This window comes from Eptesicus fuscus, chromosome 9, assembly GCF_027574615.1.
Source record: "Eptesicus fuscus isolate TK198812 chromosome 9, DD_ASM_mEF_20220401, whole genome shotgun sequence".
In the NCBI taxonomy this organism is placed as follows: domain Eukaryota; kingdom Metazoa; phylum Chordata; class Mammalia; order Chiroptera; family Vespertilionidae; genus Eptesicus; species Eptesicus fuscus.
Genome location: NC_072481.1, coordinates 44,522,936 through 44,542,720, shown reverse-complemented (window position 1 = coordinate 44,542,720; position 19,785 = coordinate 44,522,936). Strand labels below are relative to the sequence as shown.

The window sequence follows — 19,785 nt, the reverse complement described above, 5'->3', positions numbered from 1 at the left end:
TGCAGTTCTTTCCCGGCTGTGTGCAGGAGGCAACTGATGGATGTTTCTCTCTCACATTGGTGTTTTTCTCTTTCCCTCTCCCTTACTCTCTCTAAAATCAATTTTTTAAAAGGAATGTGTATAAAATGTTAGGTATTTATCCTGTCTAAAAGAAATTAAATATATATATTAATTTGGGAGGACTGGAACATTCATATATATCTTTAATAATGTAGTATGCAAAAAGTAGATTACCTGTTTTTTAAAAAAACTTATTTTTATTTTAATCCTCACCCAAAGATACGTTTTTATTGATTTTTTCAGAGAGAAAGAGAAAAAAACATTGATGTGAGAAAGAAACACCGATGTTGACTCCCGTATTGGAACCTGCTACCTAGGTATGTGCTCTGACTGGGAATCGAACCCACAACCCCATGGTGTACCAGAGGACGCTCTAACCAACTGAGCCACCTGGCCAAGGCTAGAGTACCTATTTTTAGCAGCAATTCCTAGTTCCTGGCCCCTAAATTGTCACTTCACATGAATCTCACCTACTTTCCATAAATCAGTTCTACTATTTGCCTTATTTCCCCTCAAATAATTACATAGTTCTTTTTCCCCTAGAAATGAAGCTAGGCTGAGTAGAAAGGTGAGCTTTATAATCCTCTGTAAAGCTAGCAGGGCTATTTCTATTAGGGGCAGAAATAGAATATTAGGGACTAGCTATAATTATAAGAAATATTCATCATGCTCTGTTAACCGTGATGGTTCTTTTCTGATTAGAGAAAGTACATTCTAACCTGGCTGAGAGTTGTATGCCCTGGGACCTGGAAGCTAATATCAGAATGCAGCCATCCTCCTTTCCCGAGAACTGCCTGTCATTATAGAAAGATTTACAACCTGGTTGCTGAACAATCTAGTCCCAGAGTCACCCGCCCTTTGCAACCCACAGCCCTTATTGCAGGTAATCTGGTTCCAGAGGTGCCTAGAGGCACCCACCCTCTGTTGACTGTAATCTGGTCCTGGAGCGCCTGGGGGCACCTCCTTCTGCAGCCCCACCAGGCCGCATTACTTGTACCCTGTAATCAATCATTATATCTTGCCTGCTTTCCTATGCCTGTAATTCTTACTTTCCCATGTAATATTTGTCTTTCTACCCAATATAAGCAGCTGGTTTATGGGGAGAGGCAGAGAATATCTTTGTGGATGATCTTCTGCTCTCCCATACTGCTGGCATTATTGGAATATTAGTAAATGCTCATATATGATTCTGTTTCTGTTAGTGACAGGCAGCCCGGACCCCTTGGTTACATTTCAATATGCTCTTATGCTTGTAATTTCATGATGGAGTTATCAAAGATTCAGATATAACAGAAGTAAAAACAACGAATCACTGAAGTAGCAATTAGTAAAAATTTATTGTTCACTCACCAAAAAAAGCACTTTGCACTCAAACCAAAACATGGAGCCAGGCTCAGGGGCATATTGTTATAAAGCAGTTTATATACTGTAGTGAGAAAGCAGGGACTGTTTATTCTTCATAGTGGTTAGTTATATTAGAATTTTCAGTGGCTACTTCCTATCAACCTTGGGAAACAGTTGAAGTTTTGTTTATGACTTGCAGAGGCATAAGCAAGAAATGACCCAAGTCAAGGTAGTCTTACAAATAAGCTAAATTAAGGTTTATTTGTATGACTAAACTGGTTTTGTCTGCTCAGGGAATTTTCAAACCTAGTCTCTGTTTTTTAATTTTAACAAAGTGAAAGTCATAAATATCATATGATCTCACTCATATGTGGGATATAATGATCAACATAATTTGATGAACAAGAATAGATCCAGAGACAAATGGCAAGGAAGGGGGGAGGTAGAGATCAACCAAAGGACTTGTATGCATGTATATTAGCATAACCAATGGACACAGACACTGGGGCGGTGGGGGCTTGCCGGGGTGGGAATGGCTAAGGGGTGGGGGGTGGGGGTCAGTTGGGAAAAAGAAGACTTAGCATCCACTTACAAGCTAGAAATAATTTTTATATATTCTCTAATAAGAATGTGTGTACATACCTGTGCATGGATGTATCCATAGTAGACAATATATTTCAACAAAGCCATCTTAAAAGTCATAAAAGACTTAATGCAGTGCTGAGAAATATTATCAGTCTTTCCCTCTCCTCCCTCCCTCCCTCCCTAATGAATAATAAAATAATATGCTCACCCTCTGGTGGCCAAAATCAGAAATACATTTCCATTTTCCTGGATTATATTCAAAATAGGATTAGTGTGGTGTATTAAGTTTCTGCTTCATATTTAACCTACACCAAAAATAGATCTAAAAGAAGGCCATTGGCTTAAAAACAAAGCAAAGCAGGTCTACTACAGTATCTAAAGGTACAGAAATATGGTAAAGGAACAAAATCATTAAATATAGTAATTTAAGAATTGCGTGTGATAGCATTTGATACTTAACACTAATTCAGTTTTAAAATAGTAGAACTGTAGAATTTTAAAGTAGGAAGGAATTACTTATCATGTAGTCTATTCCTCTCCCATTGAAAACTGCATGTTAGATAATTAGCTTAAAAATTTAATTTTTATTTCATTTTGTTTTAGTTATTTTAACTTGTTAATTAATGACATAAAAAAAGTCTGCATAAATGGGATTAAATAGTAATGAGACTTTTTTAATGTTTCTATTTTTTTAAGTTTACAAATAGCCCTAAGAATTAGGAAAAATTTATGCCGCATGTAAGTTTATTTTAAATTTCTTCCCACTTTATTCAACTGTCCAACAAATACTTATTGTATATCCATTATGGTTTCTATGGCATATGCTGGAATTATAACTGTCCCTGCTTTCAGCCTAGTGAAGAGTACAGATAAATAGTAACTACAGGATAGTATGGTGAGTGTGACAACAAAGAGTAAGCACAAAGTATTAGGGCCATCAAAGTTGTCTTGGTGGGCACAGTAATAGGGAAAGAATTCTTGGGAAAGGTGACATATTTTCTGGGACCTGAAGCAAGAAGAGGGAAGAATTATTCTATAGGCAGGAAGGAAACATTCCATCCGAAGGGCCTGAGATGAGAGAGGATGTGGAAATTGGGAGAAGGTACAGAAGTATGGTTGGAAAGAAGTCTGAAAAGGAAAGGTCACAGGTGGGAAGAAAATCTGAAGTATAGAAAGATAGCAATGTCTAACATTGGAGAGAGGGCTTTAAGATACCCACTGGATTTGATGACAAGGAAGTTATCGGGGTCTATGGGGGAATAGCAGTAGTCGAATTAACTGGAGAGAATGGAAAGAATGATGGACAAGAAAGTGGGCATGGCAAATGTGGACAAGAGAAATAAGGGCAGAAGGAGAAAGGGAATGAGAGGTTTCTTACAGATAAGAAGTCTATAATGTGTAAATACAACAGGAAAAAGCCAACATAGAGGGAGCGTTTGTAGGTAAGACTCACTCATAGGGAGCTTTAATGCAAACACTAAGGAGACAGGTAGGGATGGGACCTAGGACACAGGAGAGGTTTGGAACATCTAGATATTTTTTTGGAAATGGTGGAATGTGGTCCCAGGCTGAGCACCTGCAGGGCCCAGGGGGAGGCACAGGTTCAAAGCTAAAGATACAGAGCAGGACATAGGGGCTACCAGTGAAGAGGCAGGCATTGCAGCAACAGCAGCAGCAGCAGGAAGAAGAAGGAACCCAAAAGGTCCCCTGGTCCTTCCACATGCCAGCGACCACACAGGCGCAGACAGGAGTTCCGGACCCGAGCGTTCCATGGACATGGCATGGAAAAGCCAAAGAGATCACACAGGGCACTTGCTGCAGCTGGCCCATCTACATTTTCTTTTAGGATTTTGTAGAATTCATTGAGTATTACTTTTAAAAAAATATATTTTGTTGATTTCAGAGAGGAAGGGGGAGAGAGAGAGATAGAAACATCAATGATGAGAGAGAATCATCATTCAGCTGCCTCCTCCACGCTCCACATTGGGGATCAAGCCCACAACCTGGGCACATGCCCTGACCTGGAATTAAACAGTGACCGCCTGGGTCATTAGTTGATGCTCAACCACTGAGTCATGCTGGCTGGGCTAATATTACTTTTTAAAAGCTTATGTATAATTTTATTTTTATTTACTATATATTATATATAAAATGTGCCCAGATTTCCCATTAAATAAGGCCACACATTTTAAAATTATTTATATTTTAATAATAAAGTATATAATATAGGAGGAAATGTAAATGCATACAAACTAAATAGATTATTTATGTATATTAGTTAAATTGAAAAGCATTTAGTTGATCAATAGATACCATACTAAACCTGAAATAATTCTTCTTAGTCTGATAGTCTCATGTAGAATTATTTTCTAGAAATGGTATTTAAGATATAAGAGAATATACACAATTATATATCCATTCTTGTCGTTCATTCAGTGGCATTACATGTTGACAAACCTGCGTATAAAAATAGAGAGCTTTTACTTTCCTTTTACATATTGTTATTTTGCGCTAATTTTTCAATAGGACATTTCTAGACCCTATGTAAAAAATATCCCTGTACTTGTAAAGTTCTATAATATTTATCCTTAGCAGGGACCTGCAGTCTATGATCTGATGTCTAACAGGATAAGACAGCCTAAATTCTACTTTAATAGAATTAGTGTTTGTGAAGGTAGATAAAGAGGGATGGTGGAAAGAGGAGTAAATATCCTTTCCTCATTACCTACAACATTTTATAAAATCCTCACTGGGATTTTATAAAAGATCTCCTTTCTTTATCCTGTTCTAGAATGTTCTAGGATTTCACAGAGAGTATGGAGAAAGAAAGGGTGAGAATAGAAAGCTTTTCCCTGTCTCCCTTCTTTAGACTAGTTTCAGCATCTACTGATCTGTCCCTGCCTTTGAACTCCTGGCTAAGTCAGAAACCCAGAGTTCTGCTACCACTGGAACCACAGCTGTTCCTGACTTGACTTAGCTGATTACCTAAAACTCAGAGGCATTTTCTCTTTCAGGTTACCTTGGAAAATCTAAATAATATACATAAAAGTATTGTGGATTAACAAAATTCCTATTACTATTAATACTACTTTGTATTTGTATATGATGTTCAAAAGTGCTTTCATGTACATCATTTTATCTTTACGTTAACTTTGTGAAGTACCTGGAGCTGGTGATATATTAATTTTACACTTAAATAGACTGGAACAGAAGGGGTAAGTGATTAGAACCAAGTCTCCTATCTCCTAGTATAGGATGATACTAATACAAATACCAGACTTAAAATAACTCTCCACTTTATTTTATATATACATTTATTCATAGCATTATGGCAAAAATTTTTCCCCCAGTTGACAGAACAGAAAGGTTTAATTAGAAAACAATGCATTACCATTGTAGATTTGGGTGCCACTTCTACTGCAAATATGTTGAGTCCTCTGTTGTTTATGCAGTTTTTACTTTGCTCATTGTTGATGTGAATAATCACTTTATTATCTGACTATAAAAAAGATTTGATAAGTTGTTAGCTCTGTCTTTAATAAAGCAGATAAATAAAATGGTAATTATAAGGCATTTTGTAAGTCTTGTGATAGAAGTATTCATAGGGTTCCATAGAAACACGAAAGACATTATAGAAATACAGAAACATTAGCTGAGACTGGGGTATCAAGGAAGACCTTCTGGAAGAAGTGATACTTGAGATAATAGATGATGGCCTCTAGGATGGGTAGGGAGCAAGAAACAGCAGAATGGAGCTGAGAAGTGAGAGAAATGCAAGTCAAAGTATTCCCCTGCTTTAGAACTGCAATCACTCCCTAATGGCTACAGAGGGATAGTGTAACACCAGACAACCCAGATTCATTTCTCAGTCCCTCTGCTACTTACCTGTGTGGCCTTTTGCAAATTAACATCCCTGTGCTTCAGTTTCCTTGTGTGTAAAATGGGGATAGTATTTATCCCATTGAGTTGTTGTGAAAAGTAACTGTGTTAATATATATTAAGTGCCTCATACACTGTAAACTCTAAACTATTATGACTTCATTTTAGTGAAGGAAGTTTAATTTTCCTTGAGGGAAAAGGATGTAGAGGGTTGAGAAATGATAAGTTATAGCAGAGCAGAGGAAGTGGGGTAAGGTAGTGACTCCCTTCTACCCCTGTAATCCCAATAAAACATAGAGGGCAGAAAGAAAAACATGATGGATTTTCAGAATCACCTTACAAGGCTTTATGATCCATTTGAAGATTGCAATTTACTAGCTGGGGACCCTAGCTTATTTCATCAAATCCAAATTCATTTACCTCTTTTTCAAGGTAACATATAGAGTGGGGCAAAAGTAGGGTTACCGTTATTTGTATGGAAAATAATACAATAATCCTATACAATAATGAGGTAATATGCAAATTGACCCTCATGCCCTCACACAAGATGGCTGCTCCCATGTGGTCAAAGATGGCCGCCACAAGACTGCTGGGCAGGGGAGGGCAGTTGGGAGTGACCAGGCCAGTAGGGGAGGGCAGTTGGGGGCGACCGGGCCTGCAGGGGAGGGAGGGCAGTTGGGAGGGGATCAGGCCCGCAGGGGAGGGCAGTTAGGGGTGAACAGGCTGGCAAGGGAGGGCAGTTAGGGGTGACCAGGCTGGCAGGGGAGGGCAGTTGGGGTGAATGGGCCGGCAGGGGAGGGCAGTTGGGGGTGAATGGGCTGGCAGGGGAGTGGTTAGGGGGTGATCAGGCTGGCAGGCAGGCAAGCGGTTGGGAGCCAGCAGTCCCAGACTGTGAGAGGGATGTCCTACTGCCGGTTTAGGCTCGATCCCACAGCCGGCAGTAGCACATCCCCGAGGGGGTCCCAGATTGGACAGGGTGCAGGCTGGGCTGAGGGATACCCCGCCCCCTCAGTGCATGAATTTTGTGCATCGGGCCTCTAGCTAATCTATACTAATAAAAGCCTTGGGGGTGATCAGGCCAGCAGCAGAGGGTATTTGGGGGCAATCAGGCCAGCAAGGAAGCAGTTAGGAGGCAATCAGGCAGGTAGGTGAGCGGTTAGGAGCCAGCAGTCCCGGATTGTGAGAGGGATGTCCAACTTCAGGATTAGGACAACCTGCAGTTGGACATCCCCCGAGGGGTCCCATATTAGAGAGGGTGCAAGCTGGGCTGAGGGACACCCTCCCCAGTGCACGAATTTCGTGCACCGGGCCTCTAGTAAATAATAATATAAAAAAATAAACTGTGTTTTGCATACTCACAACTGTAACCTACCTTCATCCTACCCTGTATAATCTGGACCCATTCTACCTGTGTACTAGTATTTATCTTCCTAATACTCTTCCAAATAAAGTTCTCTGTTTCTGCAAAGCAAATAGTCTCACTCTTTCCTCAACACTTCACATTAACCCTTTCTCACATTTCTCCTTACACTGTTTCCCCTCCTTCTAAAGACTGCCTCTCTGCAAATCTAAATCCTAATTGTCCTTTAAATCCCACACCACATGCTCAAATCCCACATCACAGTCCCCTTCTCATTATCACAAATCCTTCCCAACTTCTATAGTCCAAACAAATATCAATTATAAGAGATACAAAAATAGTAGACTATTGCACATAGCATTAGTACAGCATTACTTAACACTTAATTATTCTCAGCTCTCTTTTAAGAATATTAATTTTGTCTTTTCAATTAGGCCATTAAATCCTTGAAAGTTGAGACCATTTTACACTTTCTAGTGGTCCTTATTTTATTAGGAGAGCTGGTTACATAATGTATACTACTCACATTGACTCAAAACTCAGCCAATTTCTTAAACCCTTTAAGAAATTTATGGCAGACATAAAAATAATGAAAATATCACCCAGGAACTAAAAGAAATAAACCAACAGTTCTTAAAAAAACAAACAAACAAACAAAACAGCCATATTGAGCAAGGATTTATGAAAATTTATAATTTCTAGAAAACTGCTGTCTTTGACTTTAAGAATTTATGCATATTTTCTCTTGACCTGCAATATCAATAGTGCAGGGAAGATGGCCAAAGGTAGAAATAACTGGTGTAATAAAAATAGGTCTGGACAGTGGAACATACTTAATTAGGTAAAATGATAGTCTATAGGATTTCTGATATTGCAAAGTTTGTGTAAAGAGTTAAGCTAAATTCTTTGTATTGCTTCAAAACATGATATCTATTATTTAAAATAGTTGTGTTTGAGTGAAGACTTTTATTAACAAACTAAATAAATTATTTTGTACCCAAATAATGCTCTATCTGTATACATTTGCTTTAATAATATTTTAAGAGAAAAACAATTATCTCAAGCATTTACACTATTTTCTAAGAACCTCCACTCCAATAGAATGTTCTTTTCCACATCCTCAGAAGATGCCAGGATTCTCCTCTCTTTGTATGCTGTTTCCCAGCCCTTTCCCCCCCAATATTTTATAGTTTAACCTGGCCCACACTGTTCACCCAGCCCAGGGAATTCCATGAGACCCAGCCCCACCTAACTTGTGGGCCCACCCAAACTGTTTCCAGTGGCCTTTACATGCAAACAGCCTTTCTTGACTCATGCTTTAAACTCTCCAAAAACCTCTCAAAGAAGCAGCATCTGGCCTTGGGGTGCCACAAACCTCTTGCTAAGTGGCCCCAGGTCTGGCACTTGTAGCAACCAGCCTTGGTTGGCAGCTTGACCTTTCATGACCACCTCCAAACTCAGCACAAGTAGCAATCATCTTCAGACTGCTTTGTAGTTCATGCCTTATGGCCCCAGGCAGCACACAGGTGGCAGTAGACTGTGGCCTGCACTTCCCAGGAGGCCCCAGAACCACCTCCACAAGTGACATACTCAAGAGGAAAACTCAGAACCCTGTGGAAGTAAGTCCTGTTCTGTGGGTTGGGCCCCTGCAGAGCTGATCCTTCACTCTGGTTCCAACCAGTCCTTGCAGCCAGTTGAGGGTAAATCCCTCCAATTGATGGGCCAATAAGCAATCAAAGCTCAGCTACAACAGGAGGGTGTACACAGGGGGCACACTTGGAGTGCCCAGCTCTGGTGATCAGGGAGGGAAGCTGTGCCACTAGATTCTACTGAATACCTACTACATAAAGTCATTTTTACCAAGCCTGAGAGATGTACCAGCTCTATCTAATATGTAGAAGCCAACATAGGGATGCTGCTAAAATGAGGAGACAAAGACACATGTCCCAAATAAAAGAACAGAACAAAACTCTAGAAAAAGACCTAAACAAAATGGAGACAAGCAATCTACCAACTGCAGAATTCAAAACACTGGTTATAAGGATGCTCAATGAACTTAGGGGAAGAGTAGATGAAATAGTGAGAACATCAACAAAGAGATAGGAAACATAAAAACGGAACAAGATAACATAAAAAAAGAACCAGATTTCCCATTAAATAAGGCCAGAAATGAAGAATACATTAACTGAAATGAAGAATACATTACAGGGGATCAACAGTAGAGTACATAAAGCAGAGGATCAAATCAGAGATTTGGAAGATAAGAAAGCAGAAAACACCCAACCAGAACAGAAAAAAAAAAAAAAGAATCCAAAAATAATGAGGATAGTATAAAGAGCCTCTGGGACAACTTTAAGCGTACCAACATTCACATCATGGGGGTACCAGAAGGAGAACAGAGAGAGAGCAAGGAATTGAAAACCTATGTGAAAAAATAATGACAAAAAACATCCCTTACCTGGTGAAGGAAATAGACATATAAGTCCAGGAAACACAGAGAGTCTCAAAGAAGAAGAACCCAAAGAGGCCAACACCAATACACATAAATTAAAATGCACAAAGTTAAAAGACAAAGAGAGAATCTTAAAAGCAGCAAGAGAAAAGCAGTTAGTTATCCACAAGGGAGCTCCTATAAGACTGTCAGCTGATTTCTCATCACAAACTTTGCAGGCCCAAAGGGATTGGTAAGAAATATTCAGTGATGAAAAGCAAGGACCTACAACCATAATTACCCTACCCAGCAAAGCTATCATTCAGAATGGAAGGACAGATAAAGAGCTTCCCAGACAAGAAAAAGCTAAAGGAGTTCAGCATCACTAAACCAGTATTACAAGAAATGTTAAAAGGTCTTCTTTAAGATTGGAGCAGGGGTTGGGGGAATAGATGAAAAAGGTGAAGGAATTAAGAAGTACAAATAGATAGTTACAGAATAGTCATGAGGATGTAAAGTACAGCATAGGAAATATAGTCAATAATATTGCAATAACTATTTATGGTATCAGATGGGTACCAGATTTATCAAGGTGAAAACTTAGTAAGTGATATGGTGACTAGTTATTGGGTTGTACACCTGGAATTAATGTAGTAGTGTATGTCAACTGTAATTGAAAAATAAAAAATTACTTAAAGTAAAAAGTATATACTTAATAACAAAATGCTCAAAATTATTTAAAGTTAAAAATATTAATAACAAAATTTTGAGTATATATCTAAAATGTACATGTATTTTAATTTATACACACATACTATTATTCTAATCTATTATTGATATTGTAAAACATACATAACATACAGAAAATGTCAATTGAAAAGGTTGACATCAAGATTAATTGAAAAGAAAACTGCTTCTGCTTTGTCCTTGCATCCATAATACAGGTAATACTTCCAAACCAAATACACTGTTTATGTATAAGATAGATCATCCAACTTCAAGAAGCTTGCTGAATATATTTTCCAACTTTTTGTAGTTGTTGCTGTTAGTGGAGCTGACTGAATGTACGAAGTCATTTACTCTGGGTTTTGTACAGAAACAAGGTCACTGTCTCCATTACTTTGCTAAAATAACATTTTTGCTGTGATAGATGGGCAAACCCCCATGCTTAATTTTCCTTTTAAAATTCAGAGAGATCCTCTAATCTCTGTCCATCAGTTTTCTCATTTTGTAGTCTGTGTGATGCCTTAATAAAAGAGAGCTTTTATTTAAATACTAGAGACCTGGTGCACAAAACTCATGCACAAGTAGGGTTCCTAGGCCTGGCCAGTGATCAGGGCCAATTGGGGCCTCCCTTCATTCTGTGCCACCTCCTGGTGGTCAGCACATGTCATAGCAAGCGATTAGTCTCCTGGTCGAACTCACGTGGGGACAAATTGCATATTAGGCTTTTATATACACTGAGTGGACAGATTATTATGATCTCTGAACGCATAATAATCTGGCCACTCAATATATATATATTAGAGGCCCGGTGCATGAATTCGTGCATGGGTGGGGTCTGGCCAGCCTAGCAAGGGGGAGGGGACATGGGCGGTTGGCTGGCCTGCCTGCTGGTCGAACTCCTGGTCGAGGAGACAATTTGCATATTAGCCTTTTATTATATAGGATATACACTGACTGGCTAGATTATTATGCGTTCAGAGATCATAATAATCTGGCCACTCAGTGTATATAGATAGGCAATTCTTCTTCTTAGATTTCTAACTCAAAGTAGGCATGATAATCTATAATAATAAAAGGCTAATAAGAAAATGGTCATCACACCCTCACGCATAACGACCAATCAGCAGGAGGCTGCATCCCTGCCTGGCGCTGGCCAGGGACGTGACTGATGCTAACTGACGCTGCATTCCTGCCTGGTGGGGCTTGACAGGGGACCTGAGGCCCCCACCTGGTGCTGGGCCAGGGGACCTGAGGCTGCACCCCCTGCCCAGCTGGGTCTGGGTCTCACCCAATGGGGTGGGGCCGGCTGGGTCTCAGTCTAGCACGATTTCGAGGCACATCCGGGTGGATGGGGACTTGACTCTGGGTCTCACAGCATGCCCCAGACTCTGATAGGAGGGAGATTTTCATATACATTTTACTAATTTTCTTTCATCTCTGACACTTCTATTATACAGAAAGGGCAAAAAGCAATATTAAAATATTTCCTCTAATTAATTCCCTTTTAATGTGTACAAATTTCATGCACCAGGCCACTAGTTTATAAATAAAAGCCTAATATGCAAACTGTCCCTGCGGGAGTTCGACCCAGAGACCAGGAGTTTGATTGCTCACTATGACGTGCGCTGACCACCAGGGGGAGGTGCAGAATGAAGGAAGGCCCCAGCCAGCAGCCGGAAGGCCCTGATTGGCCCTGATCACCAGCCAGGCCTAGGGACCCTACCCATGCACGAATTTCGTGCACCGGGCCTCTAGTTATAAATATTATTAATGTAATAGAACATTTAATTACTGTGCAAAAATAGAGTAAGAAAGAAGATGGAAAATATTAGTAAACATTGCAGTCATGAGAACCATTTCATAACTGATACCTTGTTTTCAATAACAGAAGTTATCCAGGTGTCACGCTTATGAGTATATACAATAATATTTTCATAGCCATCCATTACTTTAGCATCGCCTTTGTTAAGAACAGATTTGCAAATGGCCTTCTCAAGTTGCCCACTGCATGGCTCCATATGGACAGCTTTCATTCTTGGCTTGCATTTGTCTGCATAGATATCGATGACAAATGGGCATGCCTGATATAAAACAAAAAGCAAACCTTATTTTAGCCTTCTGACAGAATTTAAATAAATTTATTATTAATACTAGAGGCCTGGTGCATGAAATTCATGCAGGGGGCGGGGGTCCCTCAGCCCAGCCTGCACCCTCTCCAATCCGGACCCCTCAGGGATCGGGCCTAAACCAGCAGTCGGACATCCCTCTTAACCACTTGCCTGCCTGCCTGCCTGCCAGGTCGCCCCAAACCACTCTGCCTGCCTGCCTGCCTGATCACCCCTAACTGCCTCTGCCTACTGGCCTGATGCCCCTAACTGCTCCCCTGATCACCCCAAACTGCTCCTCTGCCAGCCTAATCGCCCCTAACTGCTCCCCTACTGGCCTGATCTCACCTCTAACTGCTTGCTCCCCTGAGCTGGCCCGATCTTGCCCCTAACTGCTTGCTCCCCAATGCCGGCCTGATCTCGCTCCTAACTGCTTGCTCCCCCGCTGGCCTGATCGCCCATAACTGTTTGCTCCCCTAACGACCTGATCACCCCTACCTGCTCTCCCCTGCTGGCCTGATCGCCCCTAACCACCTCTGCTTTGACCCCCACCATCGTGGCTTTGTCTGGAAGGACATCGGACGTCCAAAAGACGTCCGGTTGATCTGGTCTAATTAGCATATTACCCTTTTATTAGTAGACTAGAGGCCCGGTGCACGAAATTCGTGCACAGGGGCAGGGGAGCCCTCAGCCCAACCTGCACCCTCTCCAATCTGGGACCCCTCAAGAGATGTCTGACTGCCCATTTAGACCCAATGGGATCGGGTCTAAATGGGCAGTCGGACATCCCTCTCACAATCCAGGACTGCTGGCTCCCAACTGCTCGTCTGCCTGCCCTCCTGATTGCCCCTAACCGCTTATGCCTGCCAGTCTGATCACCCCCTAAGCACTCCCCTGCCAGCCTGTTTGCCCCCAACTTCCCTCCTCTGCCGGCCTGGTCACTCCTCACTGCCCTCCCCTGCAGGGTTGATCGCCCCCAATTGCCCTCCCTTGCAGGCCTGGTTCCTCCCAACTGCTCTCCACTGCAGGCCTGGGTCCCCCCCCCCATCTGCCCTTCCCTGCATGCCCGGTCACCCCCAACTTCCCTCCTCTGCCAGCCTGGTCCCTCCCAACTGCCCTCCCCTGCTGGCCATCTTGTAGTGGCCATCTTGTGTCCACATGGGGGCGGATCTTTGACCACATGGGGGCATCAATCTTGTGTGTTGGAGTGATGGTCAATCTGCATATTATTCTTTTATTAGATAGGATAGAGGCCTGGTGCACGAGTGGGGGCTGGCTGGTTTGCCCTGAAGGATGTCCCGGATCAGGGTGGGGGTTCCCTTGGGGCATGGGGCGGCCTGGGCGAGGGGCCTGTAGTTGTTTGCAGGCCAGCCACGCCCCCTGGCAACACAAGTGGAGGCCCTGGTATCTGGGGTTTATGTATCTTCTACAATTGAAACTTTGTAGCCTGGAGCGGAGCTAAGCCTTCTGCTTGCTCCGTGGCAGCAGCCATTTCTGTTGGAATTTATAATTGAAACTTTGTAGCCTTAAGCGGAGGCCTAAGCCAGCCAGGGTGTGCAGAAAGCTTGGCTTCCTCCATTGCCGGGGGCAACCCTAGCCTCCCGCTCTTTCCAGCTCCATGGCTGCCGCCATTTCTGTTTGGATTTGTTTACCTTCTATAATTGAAACTTTGTAGCTTTGAGTGGAGGCCTAGGCCTGGCAAGGGCAGGCAGAAAGCTTGGCTTCCGCCACTGCCTGGGAGACCCAAGCCTCCCTCCTGCTCTCTGTGGCTGTAGCCATCTTGGTTGGGTTTATTTGCATATTTGATCCTGATTGGCCGGTGGGCATGGCTTGTGGGTGTAGCAGAGGTATGGTCAATTTGCATATTACTCTTTTATTAGATAGGATGTTTACCATATGATTTAAGAAGATACACTACAATTCCCAGCTTGTCCTTCTGATGCACTTTTAGAAGAAAATTTTAGTACTATAAATTTAGTGATAAAAAAGCATAAAATTCTGATTTTTGCTTAGCATATTAATGGATAATATTCACAGAAAAGGAAAGAAAACTATAACCTCTAGCAAATCAGTAACTCTTCCTTAAACCATTCTACCACTCTTCCATTTGTTTTAAAGCTAACTCATGTCATATTACTAATTTAATACACTTTTCTAACTTTAAGGGCATAGAAATAACTCATCAAAGGGCTCTAAAAGAATTATGTTTACAAATGAAACTTAATGGGTGGATAAAGAGTACTGAAAAGAACTAAATGTATAAAAACAAACGAACAGTTCAAAGTTAGTATAAAAGCACCTTTAAAATCCGAGGCCTAAAAATGTTTTGTGCTTTTGGAAATGGATTTTTCTAATGTCTACCTTTCGGTCTTTACCACAGCCGAAGACAAGTTGCCTTTGCCTCTCCATCCAACCCAGTCTTCTGCCTCCCTATATTCCAGCTACTCCGATCTTTCAGGCTCTATAACAACTGAAGCTCATTCTTATGTTACAGCCTTAATACAGGGTGGGACAAAGTAGGTTTACAGTTGTGAGCACATGAAACAAGAGTTTATCCTTGTATTATTATTTATTAACTAGAGGCCCGGTGCACGAAATTCATGCATGGGGGGTGTCCCTCATCCCAGCCTGCACCCTCTCCAATCTGGGAACTCTTGGGGGGTGTCCGACTGCTGGTTGATCTTGCTCCTAACTGCTTGCTCCCCTGCACCAGCCTGATCTTGCCCATAACTGCTTGCTCCCCCGCGCCAGCCTGATCGCCCCAACTGCTCTCCCCTGCCAGCCTGATCACCCCTAACCACCTCTGCCTCGGCCCCGCCACCGTGGCTTTGTCTGGAAGGACATCGGACGTCCGGAAGATGTCCTGTAGACCTGGTCTAATTAGCATATTACCATTTCATTAGTATAGATTATTGTATTATTTTCCATATGAACAACTGTAAACCTACTTTTGCTCCCTCCCTTCCCTATATGTAATGTTCTCTCTGCTTGGAAGATTCTTTTCATCTTTTTACATGGTTACCTCTGCTCCTCCTTCAGGTTAAAGTTTAAGAGTTATCTCTGCAGAGAGAGAGCTGCTCTTATTTCCCAATCTCCTTCATTCCCCTCCTGTTCTCTACTTTGACCTCTAGCTTATTTTTTTCAAAACACTTTTGAAATGATTTTTTTTGTATTTAATTAATTATTCTCCTTGAGGACAGAAATTTTGACTATTATATTCATCATTGTATTCTCAGTGCCTATTTATTAGAGGTTCATCACATATAGGCATCCAAAATATAATTACTGAATAAGTAAGTAAATTCATACATACTGATAGTCATCTTTTTATTTGGGGAACAAAAGATAAAAGCCTGAAGTTAGTTGAGCATTGATACACATTTTTACTAAAATTTAAAAAATATATCTTAATGATTCCAACCTTTACCAATAATATATTTATTGGGGTCTCATCATCCTTTGAATTTCCACTGTATATATTTTTTTACCTTTTGAGTTTCCAATGATGTGAATATATTATATAGTAAATAAATGAATAAACTTTAAATTTAAAAAGTTTTTATCTTGAAAATCCTTTTTGCCTATGATTTCAAAGATCAATGACACCAGTAAATGCTATAAAATGTTTTAAATTACTCTTAACTAATTTTTCTATTAAGTGAAAGCATGTACAACAGATGCAATATTATTCATAGATTAGATTCTGATTTTGTACCATGGTTAAAATGTGGGGTTCAGTGAATGTTAGGTTAAAGTCGGATATAAAAGTGATTGTAACTATTTACCTCCTATCTATAATAATAAAAGCACAATATGATAATTAGACCAGACATCCTTATTAATAACTAGCGGCCCGGTGCACGAAATTTGTGCACAGAGGGGGGTTGTCCCTCAGCCCAGCCTGTACCCTCTCCAATCTGAGACCCCTCGAGGGACGTCTGACTAAACGGGCAGTCGGACATCCCTCTCACAATCCAGGACTGCTGGCTCCCAACTGCTTGCCTGCCTGCCTTCCTGATTGCCCCTAACCGCTTCTGCCTGCCAGCCTGATCACCCCCTAACCACTCCACTGCCAGCCTGTTTGCCCCCAACTTCCCTCCTCTGCCGGCCTGATCACCCTTAACTGCCCTCTCCTACAGGGTTGATCACCTCCAACTGCCCTCCCTTGTAGGCCTGGTCCCTCTCAACTGCCCTCCCTTGCAGGCCTGGTCCCTCTCAACTGCCCTCCCTTGCAGGCCTGGTCCTTCTCAACTGCCCTCCCTTGCAGGCAGGGTGCCTCCCAACTGCCCTCTCCTGCTGGCCATCTTCTGGTGGCCATCTTGTGTCCACATGGGGGCAGGATCTTTGACCACATGGGAGCAGCTATATTGTGTGTTGCAGTGATGATCAATCTGCATATTACTCTTTTATTAGATAGGATAGAGGCCTGGTACAGGGGTGGGGGCCAGCTAGTTTGCCCTGAAGGGCGTCCTAGATCAGGTGGGGGTTCCCTTGGGGTGTGGGGTAGCCTGAGCGAGGGGCCTGTGGTGGTTTGCAGGCTGGCCACGCCCCCTGGTAACCCAAGCAGAGGCCCTGGTGTCTGGAATTTATTTTCCTTCTACAATTGAAACTTTGTAGCCTGGAGCGGAGCCAAGCCTGGGGCTCCCTCCAAGGCCGGCAGCCATTTGTGTTGGGGTTATAATTGAAACTTTGTTGCCTTAAGCAGGTGGGCCTGGCCAGGGTGTGTGAAAAGCTTTGCTTCCCCTGTTGCCGGCGGCAACCCTGGCCTGCTCTCTCAAGCTCCATTCTGCCGCCATTTGTTTGAATTTGTTTACCTTCTATAATTGAAACTTTGTAGCTTGAGTGGAGGCTTAGGCCTGGCAAGGGCAGGCAGAAAGCTTGGCTTCCTCTGTTACCTAGGAAACCTTGCTCTCTGTGGCTGTAGCCATCTTGGTTTGGGTTAATTTGCATACTCGCTCTGATTGGATGGTGGGTGTGGCTTGTGGGTGTGTCGGAGGTATGGTCAATTTGCATATTTGTCTATTATTAGATAGGATAACAAAAAAGTATAGAAAACTTTTAAAAAAACAGGTTTTTAAGGGATTTTGAATAATATCAAAACTAAGAATTAAACCACAGTCTCAATACACTCAAAACTCAAAATTTGTTGGTGCTAATGTTACCCTAAGATGATTTATATATAGAAAGAACATAAACTATTTTTAATTTTAAGAATATAAACAAAACTAGTTATCTAATTTGTGGCCTGAAACTCTTAAATTTTTTATTTTAAACCTAACACAAAAATATAGAATTTAAGAAGTAGGACTTAGCCCTAGCTGGTTTGGCTCAGTGGATAGAGTGTTCCCCTGCAAACTGAAGGGTCCCAGGTTTGATTCCAGCCAACGGCATATGCCCAGATTGCGGGCTCAATTCCCAGTAGGGGGCATGCAGGAGGCAGTCTATCAGTGATTCTCTCTCATCACTGATGTTTCTATCTCTTTCTCCCTCTCTCTTCCTCTCTGAAATCAATAAAAAAATACATTAATAAAATAAAAGAAGTAGGGCCTAATTTTTATTATTCCTTTGGATTATTACAAGTCTTATTCAACTTCTGTACCTATCATGTTAATGAATAATAATGATAGCTAACACATACACAGTGCTTTAAATAAGTAAAGCACTGCCACAAGAAGCATCCTTTGTCAAAAAATTAGAATTCCAGTTTTCATATAGACACATTCCCCTTATTCTGAGCCTTTATTCTGTTGGGTCAAAGAGTTTCCCCATAGAAATGAGACTTTAGCAACTCAAATAGCCATCACCAATTAAGAAATATAATTTTTTAGATTACAATTTTTTTCTGCATATCATATGTTCAAACTCCTTTGTTCCTGAATGTTTGTAGTGACTAACAAAATAGCTCAAAATAGGAATTTTGTAGCTCAAAATAGGAATTTTCATAAACTAGCAAAAATGTGCTGTTGCACCCAGGATTCATTCACATGCTAAAGTTCAAGAATTTCAGTGCCCAATTTAAAAGTCATGTATTGGGAAAATGTTCATGGGGTAAAATATTATGTACATTAAACCCACAATAAAAATTTTAGATTGCTTTACCTCTGTTAATTCCAGAGCTTTATTGTAGCCCATTGAGAGTAGAGTTACCCAGAGGTCACGAGGATCTCCTTCACGATCATTAGCTTCCATTAGATTCAGATCCATAAAGCCCTGTCTTGTTAGTTCATTCTTCTTTGTATCAAAATTCTCTGTCAAAACAACCAAAAGTTCCTCCTTATATAATATAAATTTCATACATTTAATAAAAAGTCTATCTTTTGTTATTCATAAATGTTTATTTTAAAGGAGACCTTATGAATCCGTGAGCCATGTGAAAGTGGAATGACTCAAAACATGCTGGATAACTCAGTTGGTGAGCATTGTCCCAATATGTCAAGGTTGTGGGTTCGATCTCTGATCAGGACACATACAAGAATCAACTAATGAATGCATACATAAGTGAAACAACAAATTGATGTTTCTCTTTCTCTCCCTTCCTCTCGAAAGAAAAGAAGAAAGAAAGGAAGGAAGGAAGAAAGGGAGGAAGGGAGGAGGTAAGGAAGGAGAGAGAAAGAAAGAAGACAACTGTTTAAAAAAAAACATGCTTGAGTCTAATTTCCCACAACTCAGCATAATAACCATCACAATGCATGCTTTAGTTTTTAAACAAAATCTGAAGTTATAAATAATGCAAATATATTCCAAAATTAAAGGAAATTGTAATATTGGGTAAATTCTAACCTGCCTGCTTATGTAGAGCAGATACTATTATATATTTCAAAAAAATTAAAATGCTTCATATATATTTGCCACTTAAAACAAGCAGAACTTGGATGGATTTGATGTAATAACCCCCAAACTACTGGTGTTTCAAAAAGGGAGATGAGGATGTGCCAGATTTAAGGAGACTGCTATATGCCTAATTACTCTTATTTTAACCGAATTGTCCCCTTAAAAAACTGTTAGATAATAGGAAACACTTTGGAGTTCATGAATGTCCCAGACAAATATAAGTATGCCCATTTAAATATTATTTGCAAGCAAAACTAAATCCACCCAGAAGTATCTAAATATGTGTAACTCCTGAATTTATCTATAATATAGATAATAAACAGCTACTCATTATGGATTACTAGAGGATCAGTGCATGAAATTTGTGCACTGGGGGGATGTCCCTCAGCCCAGCCTGCACCCTCTCCAATCTGGGAAGCCACAGAGGATGTCCGACTGCCAGTTTAGGCCTGATCCCTCACAAT

General features: G+C 41.1%; 1 protein-coding gene across 4 annotated transcripts in view; it reads right to left on the bottom strand.

The window, feature by feature from the left end:
• Positions 1-4,208: 4,208 nt before the first annotated feature.
• The window catches only part of EFCAB7 (EF-hand calcium binding domain 7), a 58,741-nt gene continuing 43,164 nt past the window's right edge, over positions 4,209-19,785 (bottom strand). For all 4 annotated transcript variants that reach the window (XM_028142354.2, XM_008139390.3, XM_054721408.1 and 1 more), the window contains exons 11-14: positions 18,590-18,738; positions 12,257-12,466; positions 5,381-5,488; positions 4,209-4,446 (exon numbers count right to left, since the gene is read on the bottom strand). In XM_028142354.2, coding sequence (XP_027998155.1) covers positions 4,372-4,446; positions 5,381-5,488; positions 12,257-12,466; positions 18,590-18,738 — 542 coding nt within the window. In that variant the 3' untranslated portion in view covers positions 4,209-4,371. The remainder of the gene's footprint in view (positions 4,447-5,380; positions 5,489-12,256; positions 12,467-18,589; positions 18,739-19,785) is intronic.